The sequence below is a fragment of the Panthera uncia genome, chromosome C2, assembly GCF_023721935.1.
Source record: "Panthera uncia isolate 11264 chromosome C2, Puncia_PCG_1.0, whole genome shotgun sequence".
Classification (NCBI taxonomy): Eukaryota; Metazoa; Chordata; class Mammalia; order Carnivora; family Felidae; genus Panthera; species Panthera uncia.
Genome location: NC_064810.1, coordinates 11,951,762 through 11,978,597, shown reverse-complemented (window position 1 = coordinate 11,978,597; position 26,836 = coordinate 11,951,762). Strand labels below are relative to the sequence as shown.

General features: G+C 38.4%; 1 protein-coding gene across 3 annotated transcripts in view; it reads right to left on the bottom strand.

Moving 5' to 3' along the window:
- Positions 1-26,836, bottom strand: part of SYNJ1 (synaptojanin 1) — an 89,907-nt gene that overhangs the window by 42,358 nt on the left and 20,713 nt on the right. For all 3 annotated transcript variants that reach the window (XM_049627917.1, XM_049627916.1, XM_049627918.1), the window contains exons 3-12: positions 23,880-23,966; positions 22,013-22,280; positions 18,275-18,500; positions 17,097-17,180; positions 11,285-11,346; positions 10,151-10,247; positions 8,856-9,025; positions 7,720-7,801; positions 4,973-5,125; positions 2,287-2,452 (exon numbers count right to left, since the gene is read on the bottom strand). In XM_049627917.1, the coding sequence (XP_049483874.1) occupies positions 2,287-2,452; positions 4,973-5,125; positions 7,720-7,801; positions 8,856-9,025; positions 10,151-10,247; positions 11,285-11,346; positions 17,097-17,180; positions 18,275-18,500; positions 22,013-22,280; positions 23,880-23,966 (1,395 nt within the window). The remainder of the gene's footprint in view (positions 1-2,286; positions 2,453-4,972; positions 5,126-7,719; positions 7,802-8,855; positions 9,026-10,150; positions 10,248-11,284; positions 11,347-17,096; positions 17,181-18,274; positions 18,501-22,012; positions 22,281-23,879; positions 23,967-26,836) is intronic.

The window sequence follows — 26,836 nt, the reverse complement described above, 5'->3', positions numbered from 1 at the left end:
CATCTATGAAAAATCCTACAGTGACTCAGTGATGTCCAGAGTGTCACAATCAGGAGGTCCTTGGCCTGTTTTTCAAGCTGCTCCTGTGTGTGTGTGTGTGTGTGTGTGTGTGTGCACGCACATACGTGTGAGAGAGAATATGAATCTAGAAACCCAAGGGGTTAGAGGGTATTGAACACATGAGGACCCGAATATACATCTTCTAGTATTCTTTCTGGGACTCGGCCGATTAAGTACAATCAGTTCAGTTGTAACAAAACATACACATTCCACAAAAATCACCATGCAGTGCAAAACAGTACAGATTCCCATAGCCACAGAGCTTATGGGGAAAATGGGATTAGGGGACAACACTCCCAAATTTTAGCAGTGACACTCCAAAACAGATGGGACCCTAGTAAAAACAGTAGTACGGTTTCACATGTTAAATGGCTTGAGGTGTCTGAATACTCCTTAAATACGGCACTTCGTCATGAAAAAGACCTGAAGTTTGCTGGTAGAAGTGGGCATGAGGAGAATGGCAGCTGACAAGCAAGCCGACCCTTTGAACACACGGGTTTGAACTGCACAGGCCCACTTATACGTGAATTCCTTTTTGGTAAATACAGTACTCCAAACATATTTTCTCTTCCTTAACACTTTACTTGACTGTAAGATTACAGTACATAATACACATAACATACAAATTATGTGTTAATCAACTGTTTATGTCAGGCTTCTGGTCTACAGGTTATTGGTAGGTAAGTTTTTGAGGAATCAGAAGCTATACATGGATTTTTGACTGTGGGGGGTGAGTGTCCCTGCCCCCGTGTTGTTCCAGGGTCAACTGTAGTTGTGAATGATGGAAGAAGGGTCTTCTGGAATTGGGATGGAAATTTGTAACACCAGGTGTGAATGGGTATGTCTCATAACACATCTGGTGAATGGAAGCAGAGAAAGGTTTGAAGTGTATGCACATGTGTGTGCGTGTTTTGTGTATTTCTACCCGTCTCAGTTCTGCCGGGTGAGACCATGCATAAAGGAATGCAGAACTGGCATTATGCTCAAAATGTTCCCTAACAGAGCGTCCACGGTGGAACAAATTCCCATTCTCAGAACAAGCATTAGAGCAGAACTGACTGTACTTTTTTTTAGGCGCTTTTGACACACAGTAACATGTGCAGGCAACTAAAAAAACTGATAATCAGGTTTGGGAATTCTTAAGCTCCTCGCTTCTCCTTTTCTTTCCTTCAGTTGCTTACTTTCAACTGTTGCTTAGCAATGCCTCCATATCAAAGAAGGCATAGGTGGAAGGAAGTGGCAAGATGCAAATCAGCCAAGTCTCTGGTGCTGGGAGCCAGGAAGAAAGCCTGAAGTTAATAGTAGCTAAGATCAGACTTTGTTTTTTTAGAGCGCTAGTAGGCCTCAGTCCCCGGGGCCTACTAATAGATCCCCAAGGAGCCAACTGTACCCAACTACCCACAGCACCATGCACAATTCTGAAAGAATCCATGATAACCTAGTTGACCAAGTAATTATCCAAGAATACATTATTTGATGAGGAACAATTTCTCTTAACATGCACAGGGAAACTGTAAGGTTTGGCTGGGGATAACAGAAGAAGTAAAAATGTTCAGAGTGCTAAAAAAAAAGTGAAGACAGAAAAAATACGGAATTAAGGAAGTCAATTCATTAAGTTCTACAGTGCCTGTTGAGTTTTTCCCATGATGATGCTAAATACACACACACTGACAGGAGCTCAACTTCTTTGGATTTTAATAAAAGACTCAGTGAAAGTTAAAAAGCCACCTTGAAAGCCATATATTTATGTCTCATATTAAATAGTGTCTAAAAATAATCAATATTTTAAATTATTATCTAATATGATTTAATGCTCATTCAAACAACAGCAAGGTAAGGGAAGACCAAGTTATAGAAATTTGGGGTTGGAAATTAGCAAAATCACTAATATAGGCACTCTTTTTCTGAATAAAGCAACTGTTGTCTACATAACTAGGTAGTGAATGCTCTATTCAAAGCACTAGCTGAATATTCTATGAAATCCTGCCTTGCATGGGCCTCATTTTACAGCTTAGTAATACCACTGAATGTAAAAACATTTCCAAAGAGATGAACTTCCTTTAGAGAATGCAATTTTTAAAAATTACATCGATGGAAATTCCTCCACAAACTGTTTTAATCAACTTGATCTAAAAAATGTTTATGTAAATAAATTTACAGTTACTCCTTGGACTATTAGAAGGGATATAAATAACATAAAGTAATCAAAATACAAAGTACGCATACCGCGCAAACTTCCGGTAGTTAAAAGTGCTCGAGCTTTGTCAGCTAAGTCACTATTTAGAGTATTTCCCAGTAGTAAAACATCTATGGCCTCTTGCTTGGAGCTGTCAAAGAAGTTATTCTGAATCGTTCTAGTAACAGAACGAGCACCATCTTTTAACTTTCCAGCCTGTTGGGGAAGAAAAGAGCATGGATTTTTGTTCCAAATATTGTTGATTTTATTCAGTAGGCATTTTGAAAGTTTAAATCAGTTTTATCTGACCTTACTGCAATAAAAAGGACCTAATCATTCTACTTTGAGTATCAAATCATCATATCAAAAATGGCTCAAGATGCCTTTGTTTCTTTTCCTTCTGGATAACAGTCCTGCACAAAAACGTGGAAAAAGCTCAGTACCACAAACGCATTCACTAATGACATCAAGAGCAGTAAATGTCTAACGTTGCTTACTAGAAAGGAAATGAAGTGACATGTACTTATTTAAAACAAGGAAATTACTTCCTACATTGTAACCTATAGCACTAAGGATGGGATGGGGGGTGGGGGGGCCGCAGGGGAGATCAAGGAGGATGCGGTCCACTTACATGCTCTTAGAAAAACTTCCAAGTACTTCGACAGTAGAAAAATAACGTGTAGAAAAATAAGACTGGAATCGCTCCTCAATAACTTATACTAGTAGTTAAAACTAAAACTGAACCTAAGAATGAAGGGTTGGCCTAAAAAGAAATTTATAATTATAGTTCATAAATAAATACTAAATGTGAACTACAGTTCGTATATCTTAGCTCATTTTATTGCCGATGTAAATACAAACCATAAAAATAATAAACTTAGGCCAATTCCTCCAGTGAGTTGATTATAACTTCTTTTTTAGTATCGCTGACACACAACGTTACGTCAGTTTGTGTCGCACACCACAGTGATTAGATAACTCTATAAATTGAGCTGTGCTCACCACCAGTGTAGCTAACCATCTGTCACCATGCAACACTACCACAATACCATTGACTATATTCCCTATGCTGTGCCTTTCATTCCTGTGACGTATTCCCATAACCGGAAGCCTGCATTTCCTGATCGTAACTTTTAATGAACATATAGTTTACTCAGGCGTGTTAGTTACCATGAAGATTTCTTTTGATCTTACAGATTTGGATGACTGTTGAAAAAACAAAACAAAACACCAAACTCTGGCCTTTAAAAAAAACCCTTTCATTTGCAATATGTAATTTTCATCCTTTATAGAAGTGACGATAATTTGAAATTAAAATGTTATTTTCTTCCATGTGATGACATATACAAATGACAGTATTTGAAAAGACACTCACCATTCACATTATCAGGCAATTAACCAAAAGGAACCCAGAGAAAGGAAAAGAAAGAGCAGTTCAGATGTTAGATTTTAGTTCAGTTCAGACTAGTATATTTAATACATGAGAATTCGCATCTATTAGTTAGAGACACAAGACCACTGAAAATATACATAACCTCTGTATACATACTGTCTTGGCTGCTGCAGAAACAAAAAGGAAGAGCATTAAAGAATATTTTAAGCAGCTCTTGTAGAGAATCGAGTTTTAACAGTAAGAATTATATTCTCTTTTTTAAAGGAGTACTAAAGGAGGTTTAACAATTTCAGGTTTTCAAAAAGAGGGACCATTTAAGAAGTAATTATTTGTCAATGTCAACAAAATCATTTGTGACAGGTAAGGCCAATAACTGAACAGAGACAGACATGGCATTTTAGGAGACGCAGAAGAGGAGGAAGGTTTAGAAAAAAAGACTTAGAGATGATGAGTGGTCTTCAAAGAATTTCAGCTGCTGTACTGTAGGGGTGGCAGAATTATAAAAATGGCAAATGCCCTTATTTTCTATTCCTGAGGTAATCCGAAGAATTGTAGAGATTTAAAATGTTAACAAAATCCAACTGAAAACAGGAGCCTTAAAAAGTTACTATTTAAGTATACAAAATAATGAAAAGTATCTCGAGTGTGTTTCCAAAGTCTCTTAATAAGTGCCAAACACTAGAGTAAGGAAGCAGTCTATTGATAATGCCAGATATTAAAAAGCAATGAGGAGGCACAGAATTATGAGGAAGTCCATCTCTCACACTTCTGTACATTGTGACAGCCTCCTTTTCAAGGTAAGATAAGTACAAGAATAAAAACTCAATAATCAAACCCTAAAGGTACTGGGCTCATAGTAAGTGTGGCATAAATCGTCCACTGATTTATTCATCCCACCAGTATTTGTCACAATCCTATTAAATGGTAGGCACTATATCAAGTGCTGGGAACACAAAGCCAAATGACAGAGGACCCCTTATTAGGAGGACTAGGACTTTTAAAAATCCTATAATCAAAACAACATAAAAAGCGACACAGATACGTAAGTTCTGAGAAATCATGAAACAAAATATAAGCAATACATATGTAGGCCTAACGGATTATCACCAAATGACTATGTCATACGTAAGACCCCCCAAGCTGAGGGACATTACTCTCTTCTACCCAATCGTTAGTATCCGCTACAGAAGGAAGTATTAAAGAGGACACGGAAGGATAATAAAACAGAACTGGAAGCAGATACCTATAAAAGCCCAACTGTTAATTTAAAAAGAGACCATTTAAAAGTGTCATTGAAAGGAAAATGAGGCTCTCTCGTCATGTCAGGAGAAACCTAGCTCTACCTTCGCCTTTCCTTCGAGGGCTCCAGTGCCCGCATATATCTTACTGATCGAATCACCATTCACGGACCACATTGACCGGAAAACTTCCAGAAAGCGAGTCACCAGCTGAGGCTTTTCGGCTAAGCCAAGAGCTTCCAATTGTTTAGCTAGCATCTAAAACAGCAAAAGAGAAACTTCTGTAAGTATATTAATACATTAACTGTGATGAGACTTTTCAAGAACGACAAGGCTCAAACCAAAGTTTGCATTTTATAGGGCCATGTGGGACTGGATTTTGAAAACCTACCAATTTACGAGACTAACTGTGTTCTGTCCCACCATTTTAGTTTGTCATTGAATCTTAAAAGTGTCTTAATATTCCCTTGTAGTAATTAACAACTTCTTTCTGGTTAAATGATGAAATTAACCTCATTAAAATGTCTCTGTAAATGCCTCTGTAAAATATCTCTGTAAAATGCCACACTTATTATGAGCCCAGTACCTTTAGGGCTTGATTATTGAGTTTTTATCCTTGTACTTATCTTACCTTGAAAAGGAGGCTGTCACAATGTACAGAAGTGTGAGAGATGGACTGATTGTTCACTTTTATTCAACAGCATGCAATAAAGCACAGGAAAAAAAATCTGGCTAGGTTATTTAAATATAGAGGGAATTAATTTTTTGATTGGGTTCTACACATGTGGGTAATTAAAATCAAGAGATTATGAGAAAAGTAGAGTTGCTCTTGAACTGTCACAAAAACAAATAAATTAGTCCTGTTTCTGAATAAAGTCATGGCAGTCTTTCATGTATAAAATCTATATTGGTAATGTATATTACAATATACATTACAATATACATTGTACAATACAAATACAATATACATTGTAATATATACATATATACAATGTACATACATATATGTATATGTACATATATACAATGTACATTGTATGTACAATGTATATTACAATATTACAATATACAATGTATATTGCAAGAATGCAAGGTCTTCAGGCTGCCCCAATTCCTTCATGGATAACAATAAATGTCTCTGGAAGAGTCACTGGTTTTTACTCTGAATGAACTTTGGCTTTGCAATTTGGCAGTCAGAGCAAGGTATAGTCCTTACCCAGTCTATTTGTCTTATTTGGAAGCCAGTCATATTCTATGCCTTGCATTTTTACTTAATTCCTTGCCATTTGTGTTTTATCTGCAAGTATTATGATTATCCATATTTAGAGAGGGATCAAAAACTAAAATAATATAAAAAACACTAAACTAGGTTCGTTTGATTACCTGGAGATTTGCACCAGAGGTGCTCTTGGCTAGCATGAAGAATAAACCAAAATTAGCCCCTAGGACTTATTTTATCATTTATAGCTCCCTCTTTTCAAGGAATTTGGCAAAACTAGTCTTCGCCCTAGTTCGGCTTTGCCTACTTTAGCAGTCAATTTTGTAAACAGTCAACCAATTGCTACATATGAGGGAGCTCTCTCACACCTAACTACCAACAGTGGATAGCTGGTTAAGTCAGATTCTGAGAACTAACACTTGTTATACTTCGAGTAAAGACTTTCAAACATTTCCATAAGTTCACTCTCAGAATCTAAAGAAACGTATTCAGCCACTTAAAAACACAACTCAAAACAAACCCAAGCCATGCGATTAATGTCAAGTGACCAACTGTCTGCTTTCACTTTTCTTGTCTCTGTCATATTTTCTACATAAATTATAATCATAAGTCTCAATGACAGAATTTTAAAGAGGCAAAACGGTAGAACCTATTTAGCTACATGAACAGAACTGTAGCTACACTTCTGTAGCAGAGAATTCTACACACTACCCTTTCATTTTTGAGACAGAAAGAACCCCAGCTGCAGAGTAGCTAATGAGCCAATGTCCTGGCCAAATTTAAGATCATTCACCGGAGGAAATAAGAACGTGTTGTTTCCTACTCCTGTTTTTATAGTATTTGAGAACTATACTAAGTTCCTGTGACACGAAATGAAGACCCACCACAGCCTAATGACCCCCACTCCTGCATAACAGGAAAGACCTAGAAAGCTCAGCATTGCTGCTTTGTCATACAGGGAGACTATGTCTATATTAGACTGAACTTATGGATAGATGGCAAAGAAAAACACTTTTAAACAAAGACTTCGTTAGAGAAGCTGAATCTCATGCACTCTCACTCCCACTAATAACCATCCATCCTGTTTGCAGCTACTGATTTGAAAACACTGTAGAAACTGCATCGGGTTACCGACGGTCAAAAATCTAATCCCACAGAATATGAAAACAGATCCTCACCAATTCTGAAGAAATTACATGAAGAATAAAGGCCGATATAAATTATGTGTGTGTGTGTGTATACAATTTTTAAATTGTACTAAAGCAGACAATAAGCAATATATATATAATTTTTTTCCATTCCAAAAGGCAAAAGAAGAGATTGTCGGAAGAGTGTACATAGCAGTTTTTCAACAGAAAGCTAAGGAACGATACAGGGAAACATCAGCTACCTGAAGAGAGTGTTTGGAACAGGTAAAGGAAATATTTAAATGAAAAGGAATGGGGGGGGGGGGAGGTTAAAAACATACGAGAAGTAAAAAAAATGCCTTTAATGAAGCATAATTTCATTTTATGAAAAGTAACTAATGAGAAACATAAGTATTACAAAAGCACTGAATGAGGCATTTGATGCAAGTCACATACATACATTACAACTTATTATTATTACTATTATTATTATTATTATTATTTACCTCTAAGCCAAGGAATGCCTGCACACTATTTGTTCTATCCAGACAATCCAAGCAGTTTGTTCGAACTGTGCCATTCTGGCATCTGCAACAAATTCAGTAAAGTGTAACAGCTAGTTTGAAACAAAAATAGTAGAGCTAAAACAAAATAAGGAAAATTAAGGTGATCACCAAAATACGGCATCCACTTTCTATCCCTTTTTATTACTACAATTTTCAAACATACAAAAAAGATGAAAGAATTTTACAGCAAACATCCACATACCCACCATCTAGATTCTACAACTGTTAACATTCTGTCATATACTCTTTATCACCATCTATTTATCCATGCCCACTTATTTCTAATTAGGCCCGTAGTCAGGAGCTAAACATACATTCAGATTTATAACCGCAGGGCTCTTTGCACATAAAAGATGATCAAATATATATGGAAGAAATTTTAAAAACCTAAGATCTGTTATCTCCACCAACCTACACAGATTCTATGGCATTGATACTAAATTTCGCACAAAGTCGAAAACTAAAAATCGGAGTTTGTTCACTAAAGTTGACTTCATCCTATACTCTGAACTTCATTTTTTCAATACTTCCTTTCCTCCTCTACTTCATTATCAAAAGCTGAAGACTGAAATTGTGCTAAAACAGACAATAAGCAATGTCTTTTACTTCTATTTGCATATAATAGTCCTTACTGAGGTCAAGACATCTAACATATTAGTTCTAAGAGAGAGGCAGAATAGTCTCCTAGATAACAGCATGAGAGCTGGAGCCAGGTAAATCCTCGCTCTAACACTTTTTAGCTATGTGATCTGGGGCAAATTAGAGCCTATGCCTCAATCTCCCCAAACGAAAATGGGGATAATAGAACTTCTTCCTACGACTGCTGTTACAGACACATGTACAGACTGAGTATACTGCCTGGCTCACTAGATGTGTCCAATAATAGAAGGTATTATTATTACCTATTCTGTTCTAAAGAAAGAAAAACAAGCCTAAAATCAAGTATAATAAAGGTTATTTTACTTAATTATAAACTTTTGATATAAAAAAAAAGTAATTCAAGAGTTCTGCGTTAAGAATAATTTTTAAAATACAGCAAAGTTCCAACTCAAAGAAAAGAGAAACAGCAGTCAAACCTTTGAACTTCACTTCCATTGAAATAAAAAAATCCATAATCTACAAACTTTTGGACTTGAGGTTTAAGAACACTATGTAATTTTTCTGCCTTTCCTCCTTTAACCATTTGATGATAGTCAAAATTCACCATCTGGATGTCAGCAGCATGTTCAGAAGCTTTCAAATGACTCTGAAAGTAAAAAGGCAAATACTCATCTAAATGTTAATTAAATATGATCTTATCAAGTAATGTTAGAATGGAACGTCGCATTTTAAAGTTAAACCTCAGCACGGTCCCGTGAAATCTCACTGATCTCCCACAAAGCTTTAGTTGACACTGGCAGTAAAATGGAAAATTACTTGATGGTATCCAATAACATCTTTTTCGTGAAACCTCGCATACTGTCCCAGAGAGATCAGGTGACATAATTAACATCAGAGAACTTAAATAATGTTCTCATCTGGTTCAGAAAATTAAAATTATTTCTAACCACCAACACTTCATTTTTTACACATTTAATAATTGTACCTGTTATAGAATCTCAAAATAAAGTAACTGACTTAAGACAGAACCTATTAAGAACCAAAAAATTCACGTTTTTATACTCACACTGAAATGTTTTAAAAGTCATTCTCTAAAGCATAATCTGTTTATTAACAATATTTATTTCACAAGCGTCACACAAAACAGTCAAATAAGTTACTTTCTGGACTTCATTAGACTGAACTTCAGAAAATGTTCTCTGTTTTGTTTAATTTAGGCTTATCATCTTATGGAACACCATCATTGCTATTAATTCATTGTTGCTTTAATAGTAAGCATTGATGAAGAATACTTTTTCTTTAGAAGTTGGGCATATATCATTTGGGTTCGTCTTTACTCGCAGTTCTCGAGTTTTCTCTCATCGGTACGAGAAGGCATGGTCTTACGTGCAGTATTCACCGTATCATAGGTTTCAAGCCATGACTATGGTTTCTAGGAAACAGGCAGAGGCAATGCGTGGATGGAGAAGGAAACCGTCCGGTGTCTTTTTATCAGTGACAGATGAACACTTTTCAGAGGGGAAGACATTCTTCTGCTTTTCCACAAGATAAATAAGTAACATTTCAGAAAACAGAGTCAACTGCTTTGGAAGTTTTCCCTAACCCTAATGTCAGCAACATTACGCAAAACTGTTTCTTGGTAGCCCAAAGAGTTAATGGTTCCAACAGGTACCCAACCTTTTCCTAGGAAGTAAGTTCATTATTGCGCTACATAATTTTTTAGTATCATTCTAGGTGTCCACGGAACAGAAGAAAAGCTGATCATGCCTACCTGGAAAGCCTTACTTAGCATATGTTCACCTTCCTTAGATCCAAGCAAATTTACTATTATTTGTTTACCATATAAGTTTTTAAGCGTTCTAAAATGCCTGTTAAAGAAAAGAAAGAAAGAAGTATGTGTCAAGTGGTCGTCGGAATTTTCCCCCCAACAAGCAGAAATCCATTAAATAGAACCTACAGGGCAGTATTCTACACACACCTCTACAACTGGCAACACTGGATACAGATTCATTCCACAAATCCGTTCCTCTCAAAACTCTGAATTTATGAAGCTTCAGGTAAGGCCCTTTCCTCGCTGACTCCTCAAAGCTGAGACTTCCGTCTGTGCTGGAGCTGCCGGACCCGCCCAGCCCCCTCTCCCCTCTGGGAGGCTGGTGCCAGACAAGCGCGGAGAACGCAGGCCACCCAGCTTGGGAGGGCAGCTAGGGCAGAGGGCTGCTCCTCATGTGAGGACAAAGCATGCTCCGTGGGCATCAGAGAGACCTCCCTAACCATTCTAGCCTTAAGAAAAATAGGCCCCAAATAGGAGGTGTTTTTTGTTTGTTTTTTGTCTTTTTCTCTCCAGCTTCTAACCATTCCAGGGGTTACAGAGCAATGCGTTCCTAAGGAAATGTAACATGAGCCACAGATACAATTTTAAATTTTCTAGAAGGTACATTAAGAAAAGCAAAAATAAACAATGAAACGAATTTCTATATTTTATTTAACCCAATACAGTCAAAATATCATTTCAACATGTACTATAAAACAAGTATTAATAAGATATTTTACCTTTTATTTTGCACTAACTCTCTGACATCCAGTGTACATGTTACACTTACAGTACATCTCAATTTGGACCAGTCACATTTTAAGTGCTCAGTAGCTCTATGAGGCTAGTGGCTACCTTATTAGACAGCGTATCCAAACAGGTTGTTTTCAGACCAAGAGATGAAGACCCACAACCTAGTGCTACCAACCCCCAAAGTCATAATACTAGGTATCACCTTCTTCTGATTAAATTAGAAGTCAGAAGAAATTTTACTTAGGGCCCAAACAAGCAGAAATGAATCGGTAAATACGATAACTAGTTCGCTGCTTAACGATACCAAAACTTAGAGCATTAGGTAAAAATAATCAGTCTTACCTGTCAAAAGCAGGTGCATTGGCTTCAAATCCCCTTGACATACGAACACGATGAGATCCCACCTACAGCGAGAGAAATACATGTAATCATACCAAAAGCTGACATGGAGACAAAAGAAATATCACTGTTTATAGTACGTGATAATTCATTTGCTGAACACACAATACTACATTGGATAATTGATGTTCATTCATATTACGGTTTAAAAGAAAAACAAGTTCAATGGGTTTCCTTTCCCTTTATTTTTAAAAACATGACCTCATAAAAAAAGGACAGAAGTTATAAGACACCATTATGAAAACTCATCAACCAACAGGAATTTTTACTTATGAAAGATACTTCTAAGAGGTCTTTCATATACATTACCTTGTTTTAAGCTCAAACTACACGTCCTGTGTAAGTGAACACAGTACTGCCACTTGGGCAATAAAAAAACTGAAATGCAGACTAGTGAAATAACTTGCCCCTTTAGGTCAACAGAACTAATTCCAAAAAAGATTCATATGAGGATTTAGGTCCCCTGAACTTGATTCCTACTCTTCCAAGCTGCCTACAAGTACGAGGTCCACATATTTTTTTCTTTGTTGCGCTAAATGCTCTATTCACTCCTCCTTCATCCAAAGATCCAACCAATTCAAAACACTGTTTCTGGAAAACAGACTTTCTAAGTCAATCTCACAGTCACACACATAAAATCAGAAAATATGGGTGAAGAGAATTGAACAAGATGGAAAATATCTACCTTTCTGTTTTGTTACAGTTTTTCTTTTCTCACATAGGAGAGTAGCAGAAAGATGAGACAAAATTAAGAAAAGAAATAAGAGGGGCGCCTGGGTGGCTCAGTCCAGTTAAGCGCCTGACTCTTGATCTCCGCTCAGGTCACGATCTCATGGTTCCTGAGAGCAAGCCGTCTGGGGCTCTGTGCTGACAGCATGGAGTCCACTTGGGATTCTCTCTCCCCACCTCTCTCTCGGCCGCTCCCTCTCCCTCTTTCTCTCTCTCTCAAAATAAATATTTTGAAAAAAAGAAAAAGAAAGAAAGAAAGAAAGAAAGAAAGAAAGAAAGAAAGAAGAAAGAAAGAAAGAGAAAGAAAGAAAGAAAGAAAGAAAGAAAGAAAGAAAGAAAGAAATGCCAAGAAGAAATATAACGGTGATACCAGATTATTTCCCTGAACTTCACTTTGCAACATTCGCCCTGAGGTCTTGGGATCAAAGTTTCCCCAGAATTCATTCTCCCTGATCTGAACACAGTGACTTTAAGGCGGGCCTGAGAAGAGGGCTACCAAATTAGTCATACAGTTCGACACATAAAATCAGAAAATAAGCTCTAACAAGCTCATCCAATTCAAAAATTAACAGTATTATGATTCATTAAACATGCTTCTGTCCTGATAAGTGAGACAGTCCAATAACTCTCCTGATAATCAGTATTCTCTCTTTAATGTTTCTTCCTTTCAATAAGAAAGTGATTAGCCTAATGTCACATCTATATTCAATTTCACTTTATAGTGCTTAATAGTCTTTACAAAATTTAAAAATTTTGTGTACCACAAGACATATTTAAGCATTGTAAACTGAAGAAAACTCAGCAGAAGTCAATACCTTTTCTTTGGAGTTTTCTCAGGTAATTGCCTATACCTCTATAAAAGTCCAAGACTTTGCATTGTGCTTACTGATTAATATTTATCTTGAACAGTATGGCCAACTGTCAAGAAGGTAAAAAAAAAAAAAGAATGGAAGTTCTGTTTTTCAAGCAATGGCTGTGCTTTTTCCCCCACTGCCCTGCTCTTCAACACATATTATATAACCAGTTATATATCATAACTCTTAGGGTAATATGCTGGGTCAACTTGACTGGTTTTATCACTCAGTTAGGCTTTAAGACAACTGCCTAAAAAAATTCTATAGTCAAGGAGCTCTTACATCAAGTGTCACGAAAGTAGTACTCTAGAAAGCTTTAAGGCTTTAAACAATCGTAAATTTATAAAAAGTTGTACCAGAGATCATTTTTAACAACCATTTAACCGGGTGGTACGGAGCATCATTTTCCATCAATATTATTGCTTCATGTTCACATATTTCTAAGACTTCAATTCAACCAAGAATTGCGTGTGCAACGCTACCCTAGACATAGATCTGATGATGCTTGCCATCTTCTAAGACCAAGGTGAGCTACAACATAACGTCAGAGTAACAGTATGAAGTGTATATGTGAAATAACTTCAGAGAAAGGAAGTCGTAAGTAAAATGAATGAGCTGCCACCCCTTAACATATCATTCTTACCCATGTAGCACATTACGGCAACTCTTCTAATTCCTCAAACTGATTCGTATTGACATTTGCCTTTTTGTAAGCTCTCTCTGAAGCACCAATACGATCTTCGAATCTCTCACAGTACACGACAGTGTATGCCCAGTATAAAATAATATACATTGGAGGGACTTAAGTATTTAAGGAACAGATCAGTGTGGAGGAGTAACTGAACCCACTCAATGAGATCTGAGTTGGCCATACTGAAGGAAACACCTTAATTTGGGGGGCAGAGGATACGTGTTAGAAAACAGCAAGGCACCAAGTTGGACGGGCAGAGGAAGGCAGATCCTGAAGACAAGGGTGTCTGGTAGATCTGATGAGTAGAATGTATCGCAAGTGGGAAAAACTACCAGTTAGAAAGACCAGTTAGAAAGCTGTGAGAATCTTCCAGGCGGGAAGAAATCCGGAGGACCCTAACTGGGATGGATGGTAAGAGTGGAAACAGAAAGAAAGGGAGAGCCCCAGTACCTAGGTGAATGCTGGGGCTAAGTGTGAAGGGTTACCTTCGCTGGTTCAGGACTGGCTGTTGGAGCACATGGGGTTGAAGATGCCTCAAGGTCAATAGAATAGGATCAGGTCCACAGAAGTTCTCAAATTTCAATGGTAAGGAACTTGGTTACAAATACAGATTTCTGGCCCCATTCCAAGAGATTCTATTTCAGCTGATGTGAAGTTGAGGCCATGAATCTGTATTGTAAAATAACCTCAGATGATTCCTTAAAATCTTATAATTAAAAAAACCTCAGAGGAATTAACTGTGGAGGATAAGAGACAAGCCAAGGGACAAGTGCCTAGGCATCCTCTCTGTCCAGGCCTTCTGAAGTGAGACATCTCACGAGGCAACACTAACATCAAGGAACCCTAAAATTAATTCCAATCCTGGGTGCCTGGGGGCTCAGTCAGTTAAGTCTCCAACTCTTGATTTTGGCTCAGGTCATGATCTCACAGTTCCTGAGATCGAGCCTTGTGCTGGGCTCTGTGCCGACAGTGTGGAGCCTGCCTGGGATTCTCTCACCCCCTCTCCCTCTACCCCTCTACCACTTGCGCGTGTGCATGCACTCTCTCTCTCTCTCTCTTTCTCTCTCAATGAACTTTAAAAAAAAAAAAGTTTAAAATTAATTCCAGTCCTGAGAATACACAGGATACCTAATAAGCACTTCCAACTACTCTGTCAAAAGTCCTTGTTTGTCTTCTAAAGGAAAATAAATTTGGGGACTTCATATTTTTATTTTTAAAAATAAATATCTATTTTTCAGTTTTTTTTAATCGATTCAATATTTTCATTCCTATATTACCTACTCTTAGAATGATAGGGAAAATGTTTTTCTGTAAAGGATACTTATGAAACTGATCCATTTCTGTTCAAAGAAAGGCTGATTTTAAAAACTACTAAGTTAAATAATTGAGAACCACTTAGTCGATCCTCACCCAAGACAACAATGGGCCAGCTCCGTGACAATTTAGCAAAGCTGTTGGACTATCTCCATGTCTTAAAAATTACTATCAAGAAATGCATGATTTAAAAATCTGTAGTTTTCAGCCCATAAACAATAGGACATTGGCCAGACAGACTGTTTGGGCCAGCCACAGAACACAGAAGGAGGGAGGAGGGTAACCTCACCCAAGGAGGACCCCTCAATGTTAACTACTCAAGATCCAACCATATTGAATAATCAAATACTGTAATCCTGAGCTTCTAATAAAATATCACAGAAAGCAGCATAACAGAGGTTATTACCATTTCTTACAGTAGCCTATCTCTAAAGCAAAAGCATTCAACTTGCATCAAAACAACGTTTTCAGAATGTTCTTCAAGCAAATATTCCAAACACCCTTCTCTGATCACACAGGCTTAGGAGAAGTGGAGTAGGGTTGGTGTTCTTTCCCAAAAGAGACTTGGAGAGAGACAGATCTACTTAAGTTACCCCTACATGCCAAAGAGAAAACCCGCAGAAGCAAAAATTCTTGACAAGAACTCAAGAATTGTAACTGCTTTTAACCCTTGTTAATTCTTGGCCTGTCTTACATAAAGTGCGGTACCGCAAAGGTTGAAATGGTCTGCAATCTTTCTCTACCACAGCCAGCCTAAAATGTAAGAGATCCAGCTGTGAACTAAAAGGAGGCAAGATTTTTTTTCTGTCCATTTTCTAAATACTATAGGCTAAAGGGGCGCCTGGGTGGCTCAGTCAGTTAAGCAGCTGACCTCAAATCAGGTCATGATCTCATGGTTTGTGAGTTCCGGCCTGGCCCCGTGTTGGGCTCTGTGCTAACAGCTCAGAGCCTGGAGCCTGCTTCGGATTCTGTCTCCCTCTCTCTCTCTGCCCTCCCCTGCTCACACTCTGTCTCTGTCTTTCTCTAAAAAAAAAAAAAAAAAAAAAAAAAAAATTTAAAAAACTGTTTTTTAACTTAGTAGATATTACATACTAGAAGTCTAAAATGAAAATAACTTATACTTTAAGGACTAAAGATTTCTGAATAAAAATAAAATGCAAAATCACATTATTATGGGTAATCTAAAATTATGAACTTACATGAAAGAATCTTATATTTTAAGTATTAGATATTTATATCAACAAAGTTTATTTTTTAAATTTTTTTAATGTTTATTTATTTTTGAGTGGGGGGAGGGGCAGAGAGAGAGGGAGACAGAGAATCTGAAGCAGGCCCCACATAGTCAGTGCAGAGCCAGATGTGAGGCTCGAACCCATGAACCGTGAGATCATGACCCAAGCTGAAGACAGATGCTTAACTGACTGAGCCTTGAACCCAGGAACCATGAGATCATGACCTGAGCGAAAGTCAGATGCTTAAACCCAGGCATCCCTGTATCAACAAAGTTTTAGAAAAATCAGAAAGCAAACGTATTAAACGTATTAAACGTATTAAACGTATTAAAGATGACAGGTCCCTATAAATTACAAAGCAAAATTTCAGTAGCACATTTTACACAGTGCTGCCCGTGGGTGCTAGGCATTGCCTTAGTACTTTTCATTGTATCCTTACAACCCTATGAATAGGAACTACTACTATTATTATTCCCATTTTATAGATAAGCAAACTGAGACACAGAGGAGTTAAACCACTTGTCCAAGATCACACAGCTAGTAGTGGCAGAGTAAGGATGCAAATTGAGAAGTCTGGTTTCAGAAGCTTTTTTTTAACTGCTACATTCTTCTACCTAAAGAGACTAAACTGCTATATATTAAAGACACTGAGATAGTAAATATGAAACACCATGAATATCAGTGTGTTATGGAAACATTAAAATTTTAATATTAAATACAGCAGTTGAATTTCTACAGACATTTGAAAGAACATTAAAGGAAAAGCATCTAAGACAATTCCAGGAACTCGTGCATTTAGACCCTAATTTGTGAATCTAGCTAATATTACTAGACTGAATAACACGACTATCCCAGGAACTAACAGACTATCCTGAGAGCTTAGAAAATATGGAAAATATTCAAAAGAAAAGAACAAAACAATGTTAACCAGATACCTGCAACCCTGGTTGCTCCCAGAACAATGGAACAGACCCCCGGATTTGGATGAAAGAAGAAACAGAGTCATCTAAGTACACAACCTACAGAGAAAAATAACAGATGAAACATTCCCACAAAGGTATGACCTCTACATTTACAAACACAAATTTACTACCAACTGTTGCATGCGAGTTATATCTTATGACCAATCTCTCCCGCACAACTGTCCTAACAAAATATCCAGGAGAGGCTACTAAGGAAGTTTGGCTTTCTTTTATTGAGCGATAGTTTTTCTGCATATTAACCAAAAAAATAGCAAACACATAAGCATAAGCAGCACAAGTCTTAAAAAGGAATTCCTTCTAAATCTCAATATTTTACACACATACCTTTATATTTAATTTTTTTTCTTTAGTTTTCAGTATTTTTCAAAAACTAATTTGAAGAACTGAGTTGGGCTGGGGGGTGTGGCCTGAATTTACAATTATACAGTTTTGAGCCAAAAGTGTCATGATTCTTTTTTAAGTTGTTTTAAATTCAAGTATAGTTAGCACACAGTGTCATATTAGTTTCAGGCATACAATATAGTGATTCAATGATGATTTCTCAGTGCTCCTCAACATAAGCCCTTAACCTCATTTATCTATTTCATGCACCCCTTCCTTCACCTCCCCACTGGCAACCACCAGTTTGTTCTCTGTCTTTAAGAGTCTTTTTTTGGTGTGTTTCTTTTTTTCTTTGTTCGTTTTGTTTAAATTTCACATGAGTGAAATCATATGGTATTTGTCTTTCTAGCTGAAAATGTCATAAGTTTTCATTTTAGATGATATCCATATCTACCTTTAAAAGAGCTGGGTTTGATTTCATTTCATACACACACACAAACCACTCTATTAAGTTGTCTAGCTCTATCATTGAGGATTTTTAAAATTCAATACCAAACTGTACCGCACTGACCATGTCATGCTAGTTAGTAAACCCCTTGTTACTCATTTGAAGAGCCACACCTAAGTCTGTTTATAAATAAGTCTGTTTCAGGGAAGCCTTTTTTCAGGCCAGAAGGGAGCCAAGGACCACCCCGAAATGGCATTACAGACGTGAAAATGAGTTCTGAATCAGATCAAAAACTGTGGTTCTATTAGTTTCTGGCCCTCGCACCTAACACATGCACGAAGCAATATAAAACACTACGTACCTGTTCTGTTTCTACAAAATTAGCAACGTGGCCGTCATCATTTGTTCCCCGGACATTAAACCTGGTCCCAGCTCGTTCACAGCTGAGTCTGGAAATGAGGCAAGCCTTGGCCTGCTTATGAGCAGCATAGATTGTTCTGATTTCTACTCCCCCACACATGAGGCGTAATAGCCAGTCATCACAATTCACGCCGTAGTGCTTGAGGTGCAAGTGCAAAGACTGATTCCTAACAGGAAAGGAAGAACTCATTAGCTCACTGAGTGCCAGCTAACACTGTATAAGCTTTAATAAAGCAGTGCTCCTGAAGCATTAATTTAATGCTATTCAATTAAAAGGCCCTACAAATAAACCAGTTCATTTACATTTACCATGCCAGGAATCAGATGAGGCAATAAAATGCGATCCTCTGGCATGTGATCTATGGTCCGTAGAAAAGAAGCAGATCTTTTATGTTTTTAGTAGCTGTGTCCTATTCTGTTGTCTTTTTATATAATGTATATATAACCTGACTTTTCCAAAAAAAGGATTTCATACGCATATCCCCATCCCACTTTATAAAGCTTTACTCTTAAGGCTCAACTTTAATAAGGCTCTATTTTAATTAATTTTAATTTAAATAGCCAACTGAACTAGTAGCTACCATATTAATACATGTCTAGAGTTTTCCATTACTCCAAGGAGTTTAGCATTCTATGGAACAGAGGGGGCCTGGTTTTCAATTTTTTTCAGGGCAAAAAGTTTTATGCTGTGTTCGTACACAGAAGCCAAATGATTAGGAAACATAGCAAAGCAGAGTCGCTATGGCTAAATCAGGGATACGGGCTGCAATCCTGCCCGGCTGGCCACCTTCTCATCCCACAGACTGCCTCATCTGGGTTCTCTACTGGAGCCTTACTCCTCTAAAGAATGCATACGGAATCTCCCAACCAACCTCTGACCAAGGAAAGTATAATGTTGTGCAGAAAAACTTGGGTCTTTTCAGATAACAAGGTGTCTTACAAAAGTGAATTTTCTCTAATACTGAAGCCTGGTTCAGGGCGCCTGGGTGGCGCAGTCGGTTGAATGTCTGACTCTTGACTTTGGCTCGGGTCATGAACCCAGGGTCATGGGATCGAGCCCCAGGTCAGGCTCTGTGCTGAGCATGGAGCCTGCTGGAGGTTGTCTATTTCCTTTCTCCCTCTTCCTCTGCCCCTCTCCCCCCCGTATTTATAGAGAGTGATCTCTCTCTAAAATAAAAAAAATTTAAAAAAGTAAATAAAATTTTAAGATTACATTTAAAAAAATATTGAAGTCTGGTTCTCTGAGTTTTAAAACTCTTCTGTTTTAAGTAGAGATTTTTCTTCTTTAGTGCTCTGCAGTATCTTGCTGCCTTAATCATAAATACACAGCAATACTACTGGACCAGCAGTAGCCCAGCCCTCTTCCCCCCCAGGGTGTGGCTGTGGTGGTCACGTGCAGTTCTGGTAAACCGTCCATTCAAGAAAGTGTACTGGAATGTGAATGAGTGGTGAGATCACTGTTGGACTAACACTGAATCCAGCAGCCATTACGTATTTTAAAAATACGACTTAAGCTTCCAAACTTTCACCATTGCCTACGCTCATCTGAGGCAAAATTCAAACTGACCGTGACCCAGTATGTCCAGATGCCATAGCGAGTCCCATGTCATGGCAGAGGCATACAAAACTTACTTGTCCCCATTTAAATGGAAGCGGGAGCCTGTGCGTTTGTTCAGATAAGAGTTTCTCTGTCTGCCATCAGTTTTCATTTTCCTTTGTTGCCAATGTGTTGCTGCTTTAATTCTATTTAAATTTATAAACAACTCTCAACTGGCATTGGCTTCAAATCTCCAATGGAGTAAAACAACTTGGGTTTTTATAATAGGGATTTGTGACTCTGACAACAAAAACTTACTTGGCTGTATCCTGGAAAATATTTCTACTAAGCTACAAGAGTATGCATAATAAATGCATAAAACTTTCATATTTCTGTTTGAAGGGAAGCTCAAGAATCCCAGTCCTGGGGCGCCTGGGTGGCTCGGTTGGGCGGCCGACTACAGCTCAGGTCATGATCTCGCAGTCTGTGAGTTCGAGCCCCGCGTTGGGCTCTGTTCTGAGCACTCAGAGCCTGCAGCCTGCTTCTGATTCTGTGTCTCCCTCTCTCTCTGCCCCTTTCCTGCTTGCTCTCAGACACACACACTCTCTCTCAAAAATAATAAACGATAAAAAAAAAAAAGAATCCCAGTCCTTAGCAAAATGTAGAAAGTGTTAAGTGACCAAAACTCATCTTTGGTGTTTTAGTCTCCCCTTTGTTCAACCTGACTTCCACTAGACAAACTCCCTCAATCTGTTATCTAAACTTGTCCCCACCTTCAACCTTAATTGAACGAAATGGTAAATAAATTATTCCCACTGGCTAAACTTAGCAAATGTGCTTAATTGCTGATCATTGAACCAATACATCTGCACCTGCTTAAACTTCTAATTATAGCAGGAAAACTTTTATCTCTTAATCTAAGGATTTTGGGGTTAAGAATGAGCAGGGTGGGGGGTAAAAAAGTAAGGACAGTTGCCCAGCCCAGCTGCTATCATCGTTAGGAACTTCAATGTCTCTTCCATCAGAAAAAGTATAGGACTGATATGGACTCTATGCCACTCATCTGCCCTATTAACCCTTCTTTCCCCACCCCTCCATCATCTCCTCCTTTGTGAGGCTCCAAGTCTCTGACTACAGTGCACTAGAGTCTTTTTTCATTCGCCCTGCTTCTCCTCCACGCTACTATGCTGGGCCAAAAAACTTCCACGTTAGCTACAAAATTTGTTCTAAAGGTAGTTTCCTATCCTAAGGTTGTTGTTGGCTTTGAGCCTTCTGCCAGCCAGGGCAGATGGGTCAGACTTGAACATGCTACTCAAGGACCATACAGGTAAATGGTGGAAATGGGGGGTGGGGGGAGGGAAAATATACAGGAGGAACACCTTGAATCTGAACTACCAAGGGAGACCCAAGAGCACAGAGTCATGGACTTTGGCCTTATAACATTTGTATACATAATGAAATATAATTGGTACATGATGTTAAGGAAAAAAGTCAACATCCATGCTGGCTGTGGACAAGGGAACCTCTACACTAGAAAGGTGGCCTCCTCCAATAAAGCAGTACTAATTATAGTCACGTGTGCTCACCCCCTTTGTGCACACTTCGAACAAAGCACATTAATGCATAAACATGAAATAGTTACCTACTCAAGTCTTATTTTATTATAGTACTCAGGGTTATCCTAGTATACCACTTCTTCATAGTCGCTTGCTCTTGAACCAAGATTATCTACCTATAATCTTTCAATTAAAAATAATGTGATGCTGTCTTAGGAAAACAGTACTGCCAGAGGAAAGATCTCAAAACTAACAGCGGTTAAGTATTAGCAACACACTTCTACTACAACTAATTCATTCTTAATCTTAAAATAAACATCTTGAATATATTTTGGAAATGAAAGGTCAGTCTGGATCAGGGAGAGCAAATGGGTCTCGTGTCACCTGAGAGCTTCGACAAACTGACACTGGATGCCTGTGCTGCTCGGCTGAGGATTCTGGAGCAGGAAAGAGCGGTGTGCCCCATCAGAAATGCCCATCCCTGCTATCTCTGGAAGTTACTGCTGAACACACTATAACCCAAACCACCAAACTCCTGCACAGCAAGCGCGTGATTACAAAGGGGAAAAACGTAACACAAACTCACCAGAAAAATCTATTATCGGTTGTGTGTTCTTGCATGCTACGATGTGCGTTAAGACTCAGATCTAAACTGACTCCAGATGCAGACCACGCAAAATAAAAGTTTCCCGAATTCAAAACTTTTCGCACTTCTGAAATGCGATCCTCATCTGAAGAATCAATTCGTAGTGATATAAATTCGGTGGAAGTAACTCGGAAAACCTCCGATTCTTGAATTTTTCCAACAGACATACATCCAGTGACTAGCACCAGATAATGTAACATAGTATCACCTGCAAAAACCAAAGAATTAGTTGGATGAAAAGTCTCAGTATTTCTCAAGCTATTCAAAGTGTCTTCCAACTTTCTTGTCATGTTTCTAACTTTTTAAATCCAACAGCACGGTTATTTTAAATTGACACGGACATGTTTATGTTTACAACTGCATTTTGGCAAGACTTGAAAAAAAAAATCCTTGCTTGAGCACATTTAATATAATGAAGCTATTATATTTAAACATATATAAATTATATCTTTTATAAATTTATATTTATATTTTTGTATTTATATTTTGTATATTTAAATGTGTATTTAAACATTAACAGAATAATCTCACATTCATGAAATGTTCCTCTACTCAATCTGAGGATATACAAAATTTGTCAAATAAAACAATATATGTGTTATGCTCCCCATCTTTCCTTTATGACTGTGAGGAAATCCAGATAAGAATATAAATGTGAGAGGTCTTTGTAAATAAATAGCACAGCTGGAAAAAAAAAATCTATATAAACGGGAGCTGCTGCCGCTGATATGTGGGCAGAAAGCCCCTGGTAACAGTTTATAAAGCAATTTGGTTTACAAAAACTTTCGTAGAGACTTTTCGCTAATTTTGACAATCCTTTGAGATGAGTGTGAAGGCGAAATTCAGCAGTGGTGTACCTTGAGCGTGGGCTGTGATGAGGCAGAGGGGGCCCTGAATCCTGGCTCCACTACTTATAATCCAACCCAACTTCAGGGTGTGAACAAAACCCAACCTGAGATCTGCTCCCTGATAAACCAGCACTAAAATGAATCTCACTGGACTGTGAGGAGTACCTAAGACAGTATTAGTTAAGCACCTGGCACAGGGCTTTACGTGTGATAGATGCGTAACAAGTGACAAACCTCCACTTTATAGCCCAGTACGCTTCAGAGTATGGCCCATAACCTGTCACGGTGAGAGAAGACGCTTGTGAAATGAAAATCAATTACCTGGCCAAAGTCACTGTTTAGTTTAGTGGACCTTTTTTCTCATAGTAGGACTTTATCAACGAAGGAAGCCATGTGTTGATCTGCATGATGTCACAAGCTTCCTTATCTCATCACAGACCAATAGTGAAATGGCTCACGGACTGGCACCGGGTCTTGGGCCACACTTCCAGCCATACGGTTACAGACAAACGGGTAATCCCAAAGGTTACTCTGCAGCCCACGGTGACATTAAGTGGCAGAGACAGATTCAAGCTGAGACCTTTTAACTACAAAGCAGATGTCCTTTCCAGTATAAACCAGAGTAATCAGTGCAGTTCTCACTAAAACATCGTTTCCGAAAGCACTGAAACAAAGAGAAAGGGCAATGCCCTGATTTTCTCTTTTGACCACTGATACCAATCCTTCAAGTGTTCACACAGAATAATGTCTCTGGAACTTAAAATCACGAGAGCTTGAGTATGTAGCATACCTTTTCAGTCAACAAACATTTCCCCAAGATTAGCATAATTAGGATTTAAAAGATGTTACCACACTTTCAGCTCACATATGGAGTCTGAAATGATAAACAGTCTCCCTCAAATCCTTACAATTAAAACAAAGAAATGAAAAAGATTAATTATATTGAAAAATAAACTTACCAAGATTTAATCGTAAAACACCTAAGAGTCCATAAGCATCAAGCACTTTGGAGTATGTACCCTTGATTGCCTCTTTTTCTGCAGATGCTACAAAAAAAAGTTTCAGGGTAAGAAAAATGGCCTGAAACATCAGATTCTATTTTGCTATGAAGCCAGAGTTTCTCTAAATCTGATATTCTATTTTTAAAAAAATTTTTTTAACATTCATTTATTATTGAGAGACAGAGAGATACAGAGCGTGAGCAGGGGAGGGGTAGAGAGAGGGGTAGACACAGAATCTGAAGGAGGCTCCAGGCTCTGAGCTGTTAGCCCAGAGACTGACGCAGGGCTTGAACTCACGAACTGTGAGATCATGACCTGAGCCAAGGTCGGTCGCCTAACCAACTGAGCCACCCAGGTGCCCCTGATATTCTTTTTTTTTAAATCTGGTATTCTTTATTTTTTTAAATATTTTTTCTAAGTCTATTTATTTTGAGACACACACACACACACACACACACACACACACACACACACACACACGGCAAGCACAAGTGGGGGAGGGGCAGAGAGAGAGGGAGAGAAATCCCAAGCAGGCTCAGCGCTGTCAGTCAGTGCGCGGAGCCTGACTCGGGGATCCAACTCACAAACCAGGAGATCATGACCTGAGCCGAAATCGACAGTTGGACTCTTAACTGACTGAGCCACCAGGTGCCCCTTAAATCTGAGATTCTTAACATAAATGCTCGCATAAATTATTTTCTCAAACAAGTAACTGAACTGTCCTTCTCAAAGAGTCAACAATTTGTTCCAGCACCACTGAGGTCTCTCCCGATGACCTAAAGGACTACCTTTAACAGTAGTGATATGTTCTGGAGGTTGTTTCTGAATCACCTTCTCCGTCTCACTGATTTGTTTGCCCACCTATGTACCACCAGCACTACCCTGTGTTATCACACCCCAAGGGAAAACATCCAACTCCTTCACCAGCAATCTTTCAGAATCTGGCCTCAATATCCTCTTTCAGCTTCATTTTTCATCACCCCCCTCTCCCCTCCTGCCCCTGCATTTTATGTTCTCACTACATTAAAGGGTCCCCTAGTGCCCAAACGTGTGCAATCTAGCCTTCTGCCAGCAAGGCTCCACCTAACCTTCACATTTACAAACAGGGGCACAAGATCACTTTCTGGAAACCCCTCTTTACCTCTACAGGCACAGTTCTTTCACAGAGCTCCCTCTTCATGCTGCCAAAACACTTTATATGTACCCATCACTTGTCTTTCCCATTAACCAGCCTGATCCTTGAAGGCAGGAACAATGTCCTATGCCTCCTTTTATCTCTGACATTTAGATTAGTGCTTGAAACACAGAAGATGACAAACGTTTAAATGATAAAAGCTAATGGCCACACTTGACCACAGAGTTTAGCACAGGAACGGAAATCTTCAGTTTGGCCTTTGTCTTGATTCATTTCTTCTGCTATAAAACTAATGTTATCTTGCTAATGAATATAACCCACAGAATAATATCTCTAGGTCAGGCTGTTGTGGTTCCTCTGCTGAAAAACAAAAACAATTCATGAAACTTTAAAGGAAAACTCTTCCTAGTTCTCAGCAAATATACTTATTAAAAATCTGACCAAAAAAACCCCAAAGAAATATAAATCACAGCTAGTATCTCAAATGGACAATTCCAAATAATTCTAAAGTCTACAAATCTAGAAAGGTACGATTCTCTTTTTTATCCCGTCCTTTCTCTTCTATTTCTTTCCTTCTCTACTGCTCTCCCTTTCTACTTTCTATCCCACACCCTCAACTCACCTCTTGGCTGACCAGTTCCCTCCTTATTTACCTGTGTCTGTTGCCCCTATCTATCCTCTTTTTCCTTTCCTCATTCGTCTTCGATGTAGAATTATAGAACATTTTGGCAATAGCATGTGTTCCACATTAGAAAAGCACGTTATTACATCCTATGGCCTTCCCATTTCCCCTCAACCTTCACTGCCAACGAAAGGGCTGTCTTCTCAGCCTACTGCCTTGCCTAATACTCCTAGTGCTTTGTATTCAAGAGCTTCTCTTCTGCCCTGAGCTCTCCTCTAGGGCTCTACAGACTATCTCCTCTTCCCTGCCCGCTTTACCTCTTTTCAGACCATCTACTCATAGGCCTTCTTCCAGTTAACCCACTTCTGCCTCTGAATGAGCTGTCTTCTGCTAGCTGGCCACACAGGCTAAAACTAAATTAACTGCTCAATCACTCAATTAGCTGATCCTGTCACAGTTTTCTAATATGCTCATTGTTAAGTGTGGGCCTTTACCTTTATCAAAGTACCCCGTATGAAATTAGGGAGTGGGTAAAATTTCACCAAGCCATTAATAGTAGTTACAGGGGTTTGCATTTCAGCATTCCTAGAGTTCTTCTTCTTACTGTTATACCACAGGTTTATATAACAGTTACTCCTAACATTAAATGACAAGCCACACAAATACAAAATGTCAGAGCATTAATTTTAATTTTATTTTGTAAAGTAAATCAAGATTGCCTGCCCCTCAATAGTGCCTCATTAAGAGCACCACGTGTACATTAAAGCAAACGTTGGAGAGGCTTGTTATATCTCTGATGACAGAAGGCATGGCTTCCTGGACAAATATTAGAGATTTAGAGGTTAATGCTCTACATACTTAAATACCATCACAAATATAGTAATACAGATATTACTAGACGTATCAGTCTCAGCAGCAATCACCATTTGGGTTCAAACACCAGCAACCAGAAAGATTAGAAAGACAGCTATAAATCATCAAGACAGTATGGTAGTGGCACAAAAACGGACACATAGGTCAATGGAACAGAATAGAGAACCCAGAAATGGACTCACAAACATATGGCCAACTAATCTTTGGCAAAGCAGGTAAGAATATCCAGTGGGAAAAAACACAAGTCTCTTCAGCAAATGGTGTTGGAAAAACTGGACAGCGACA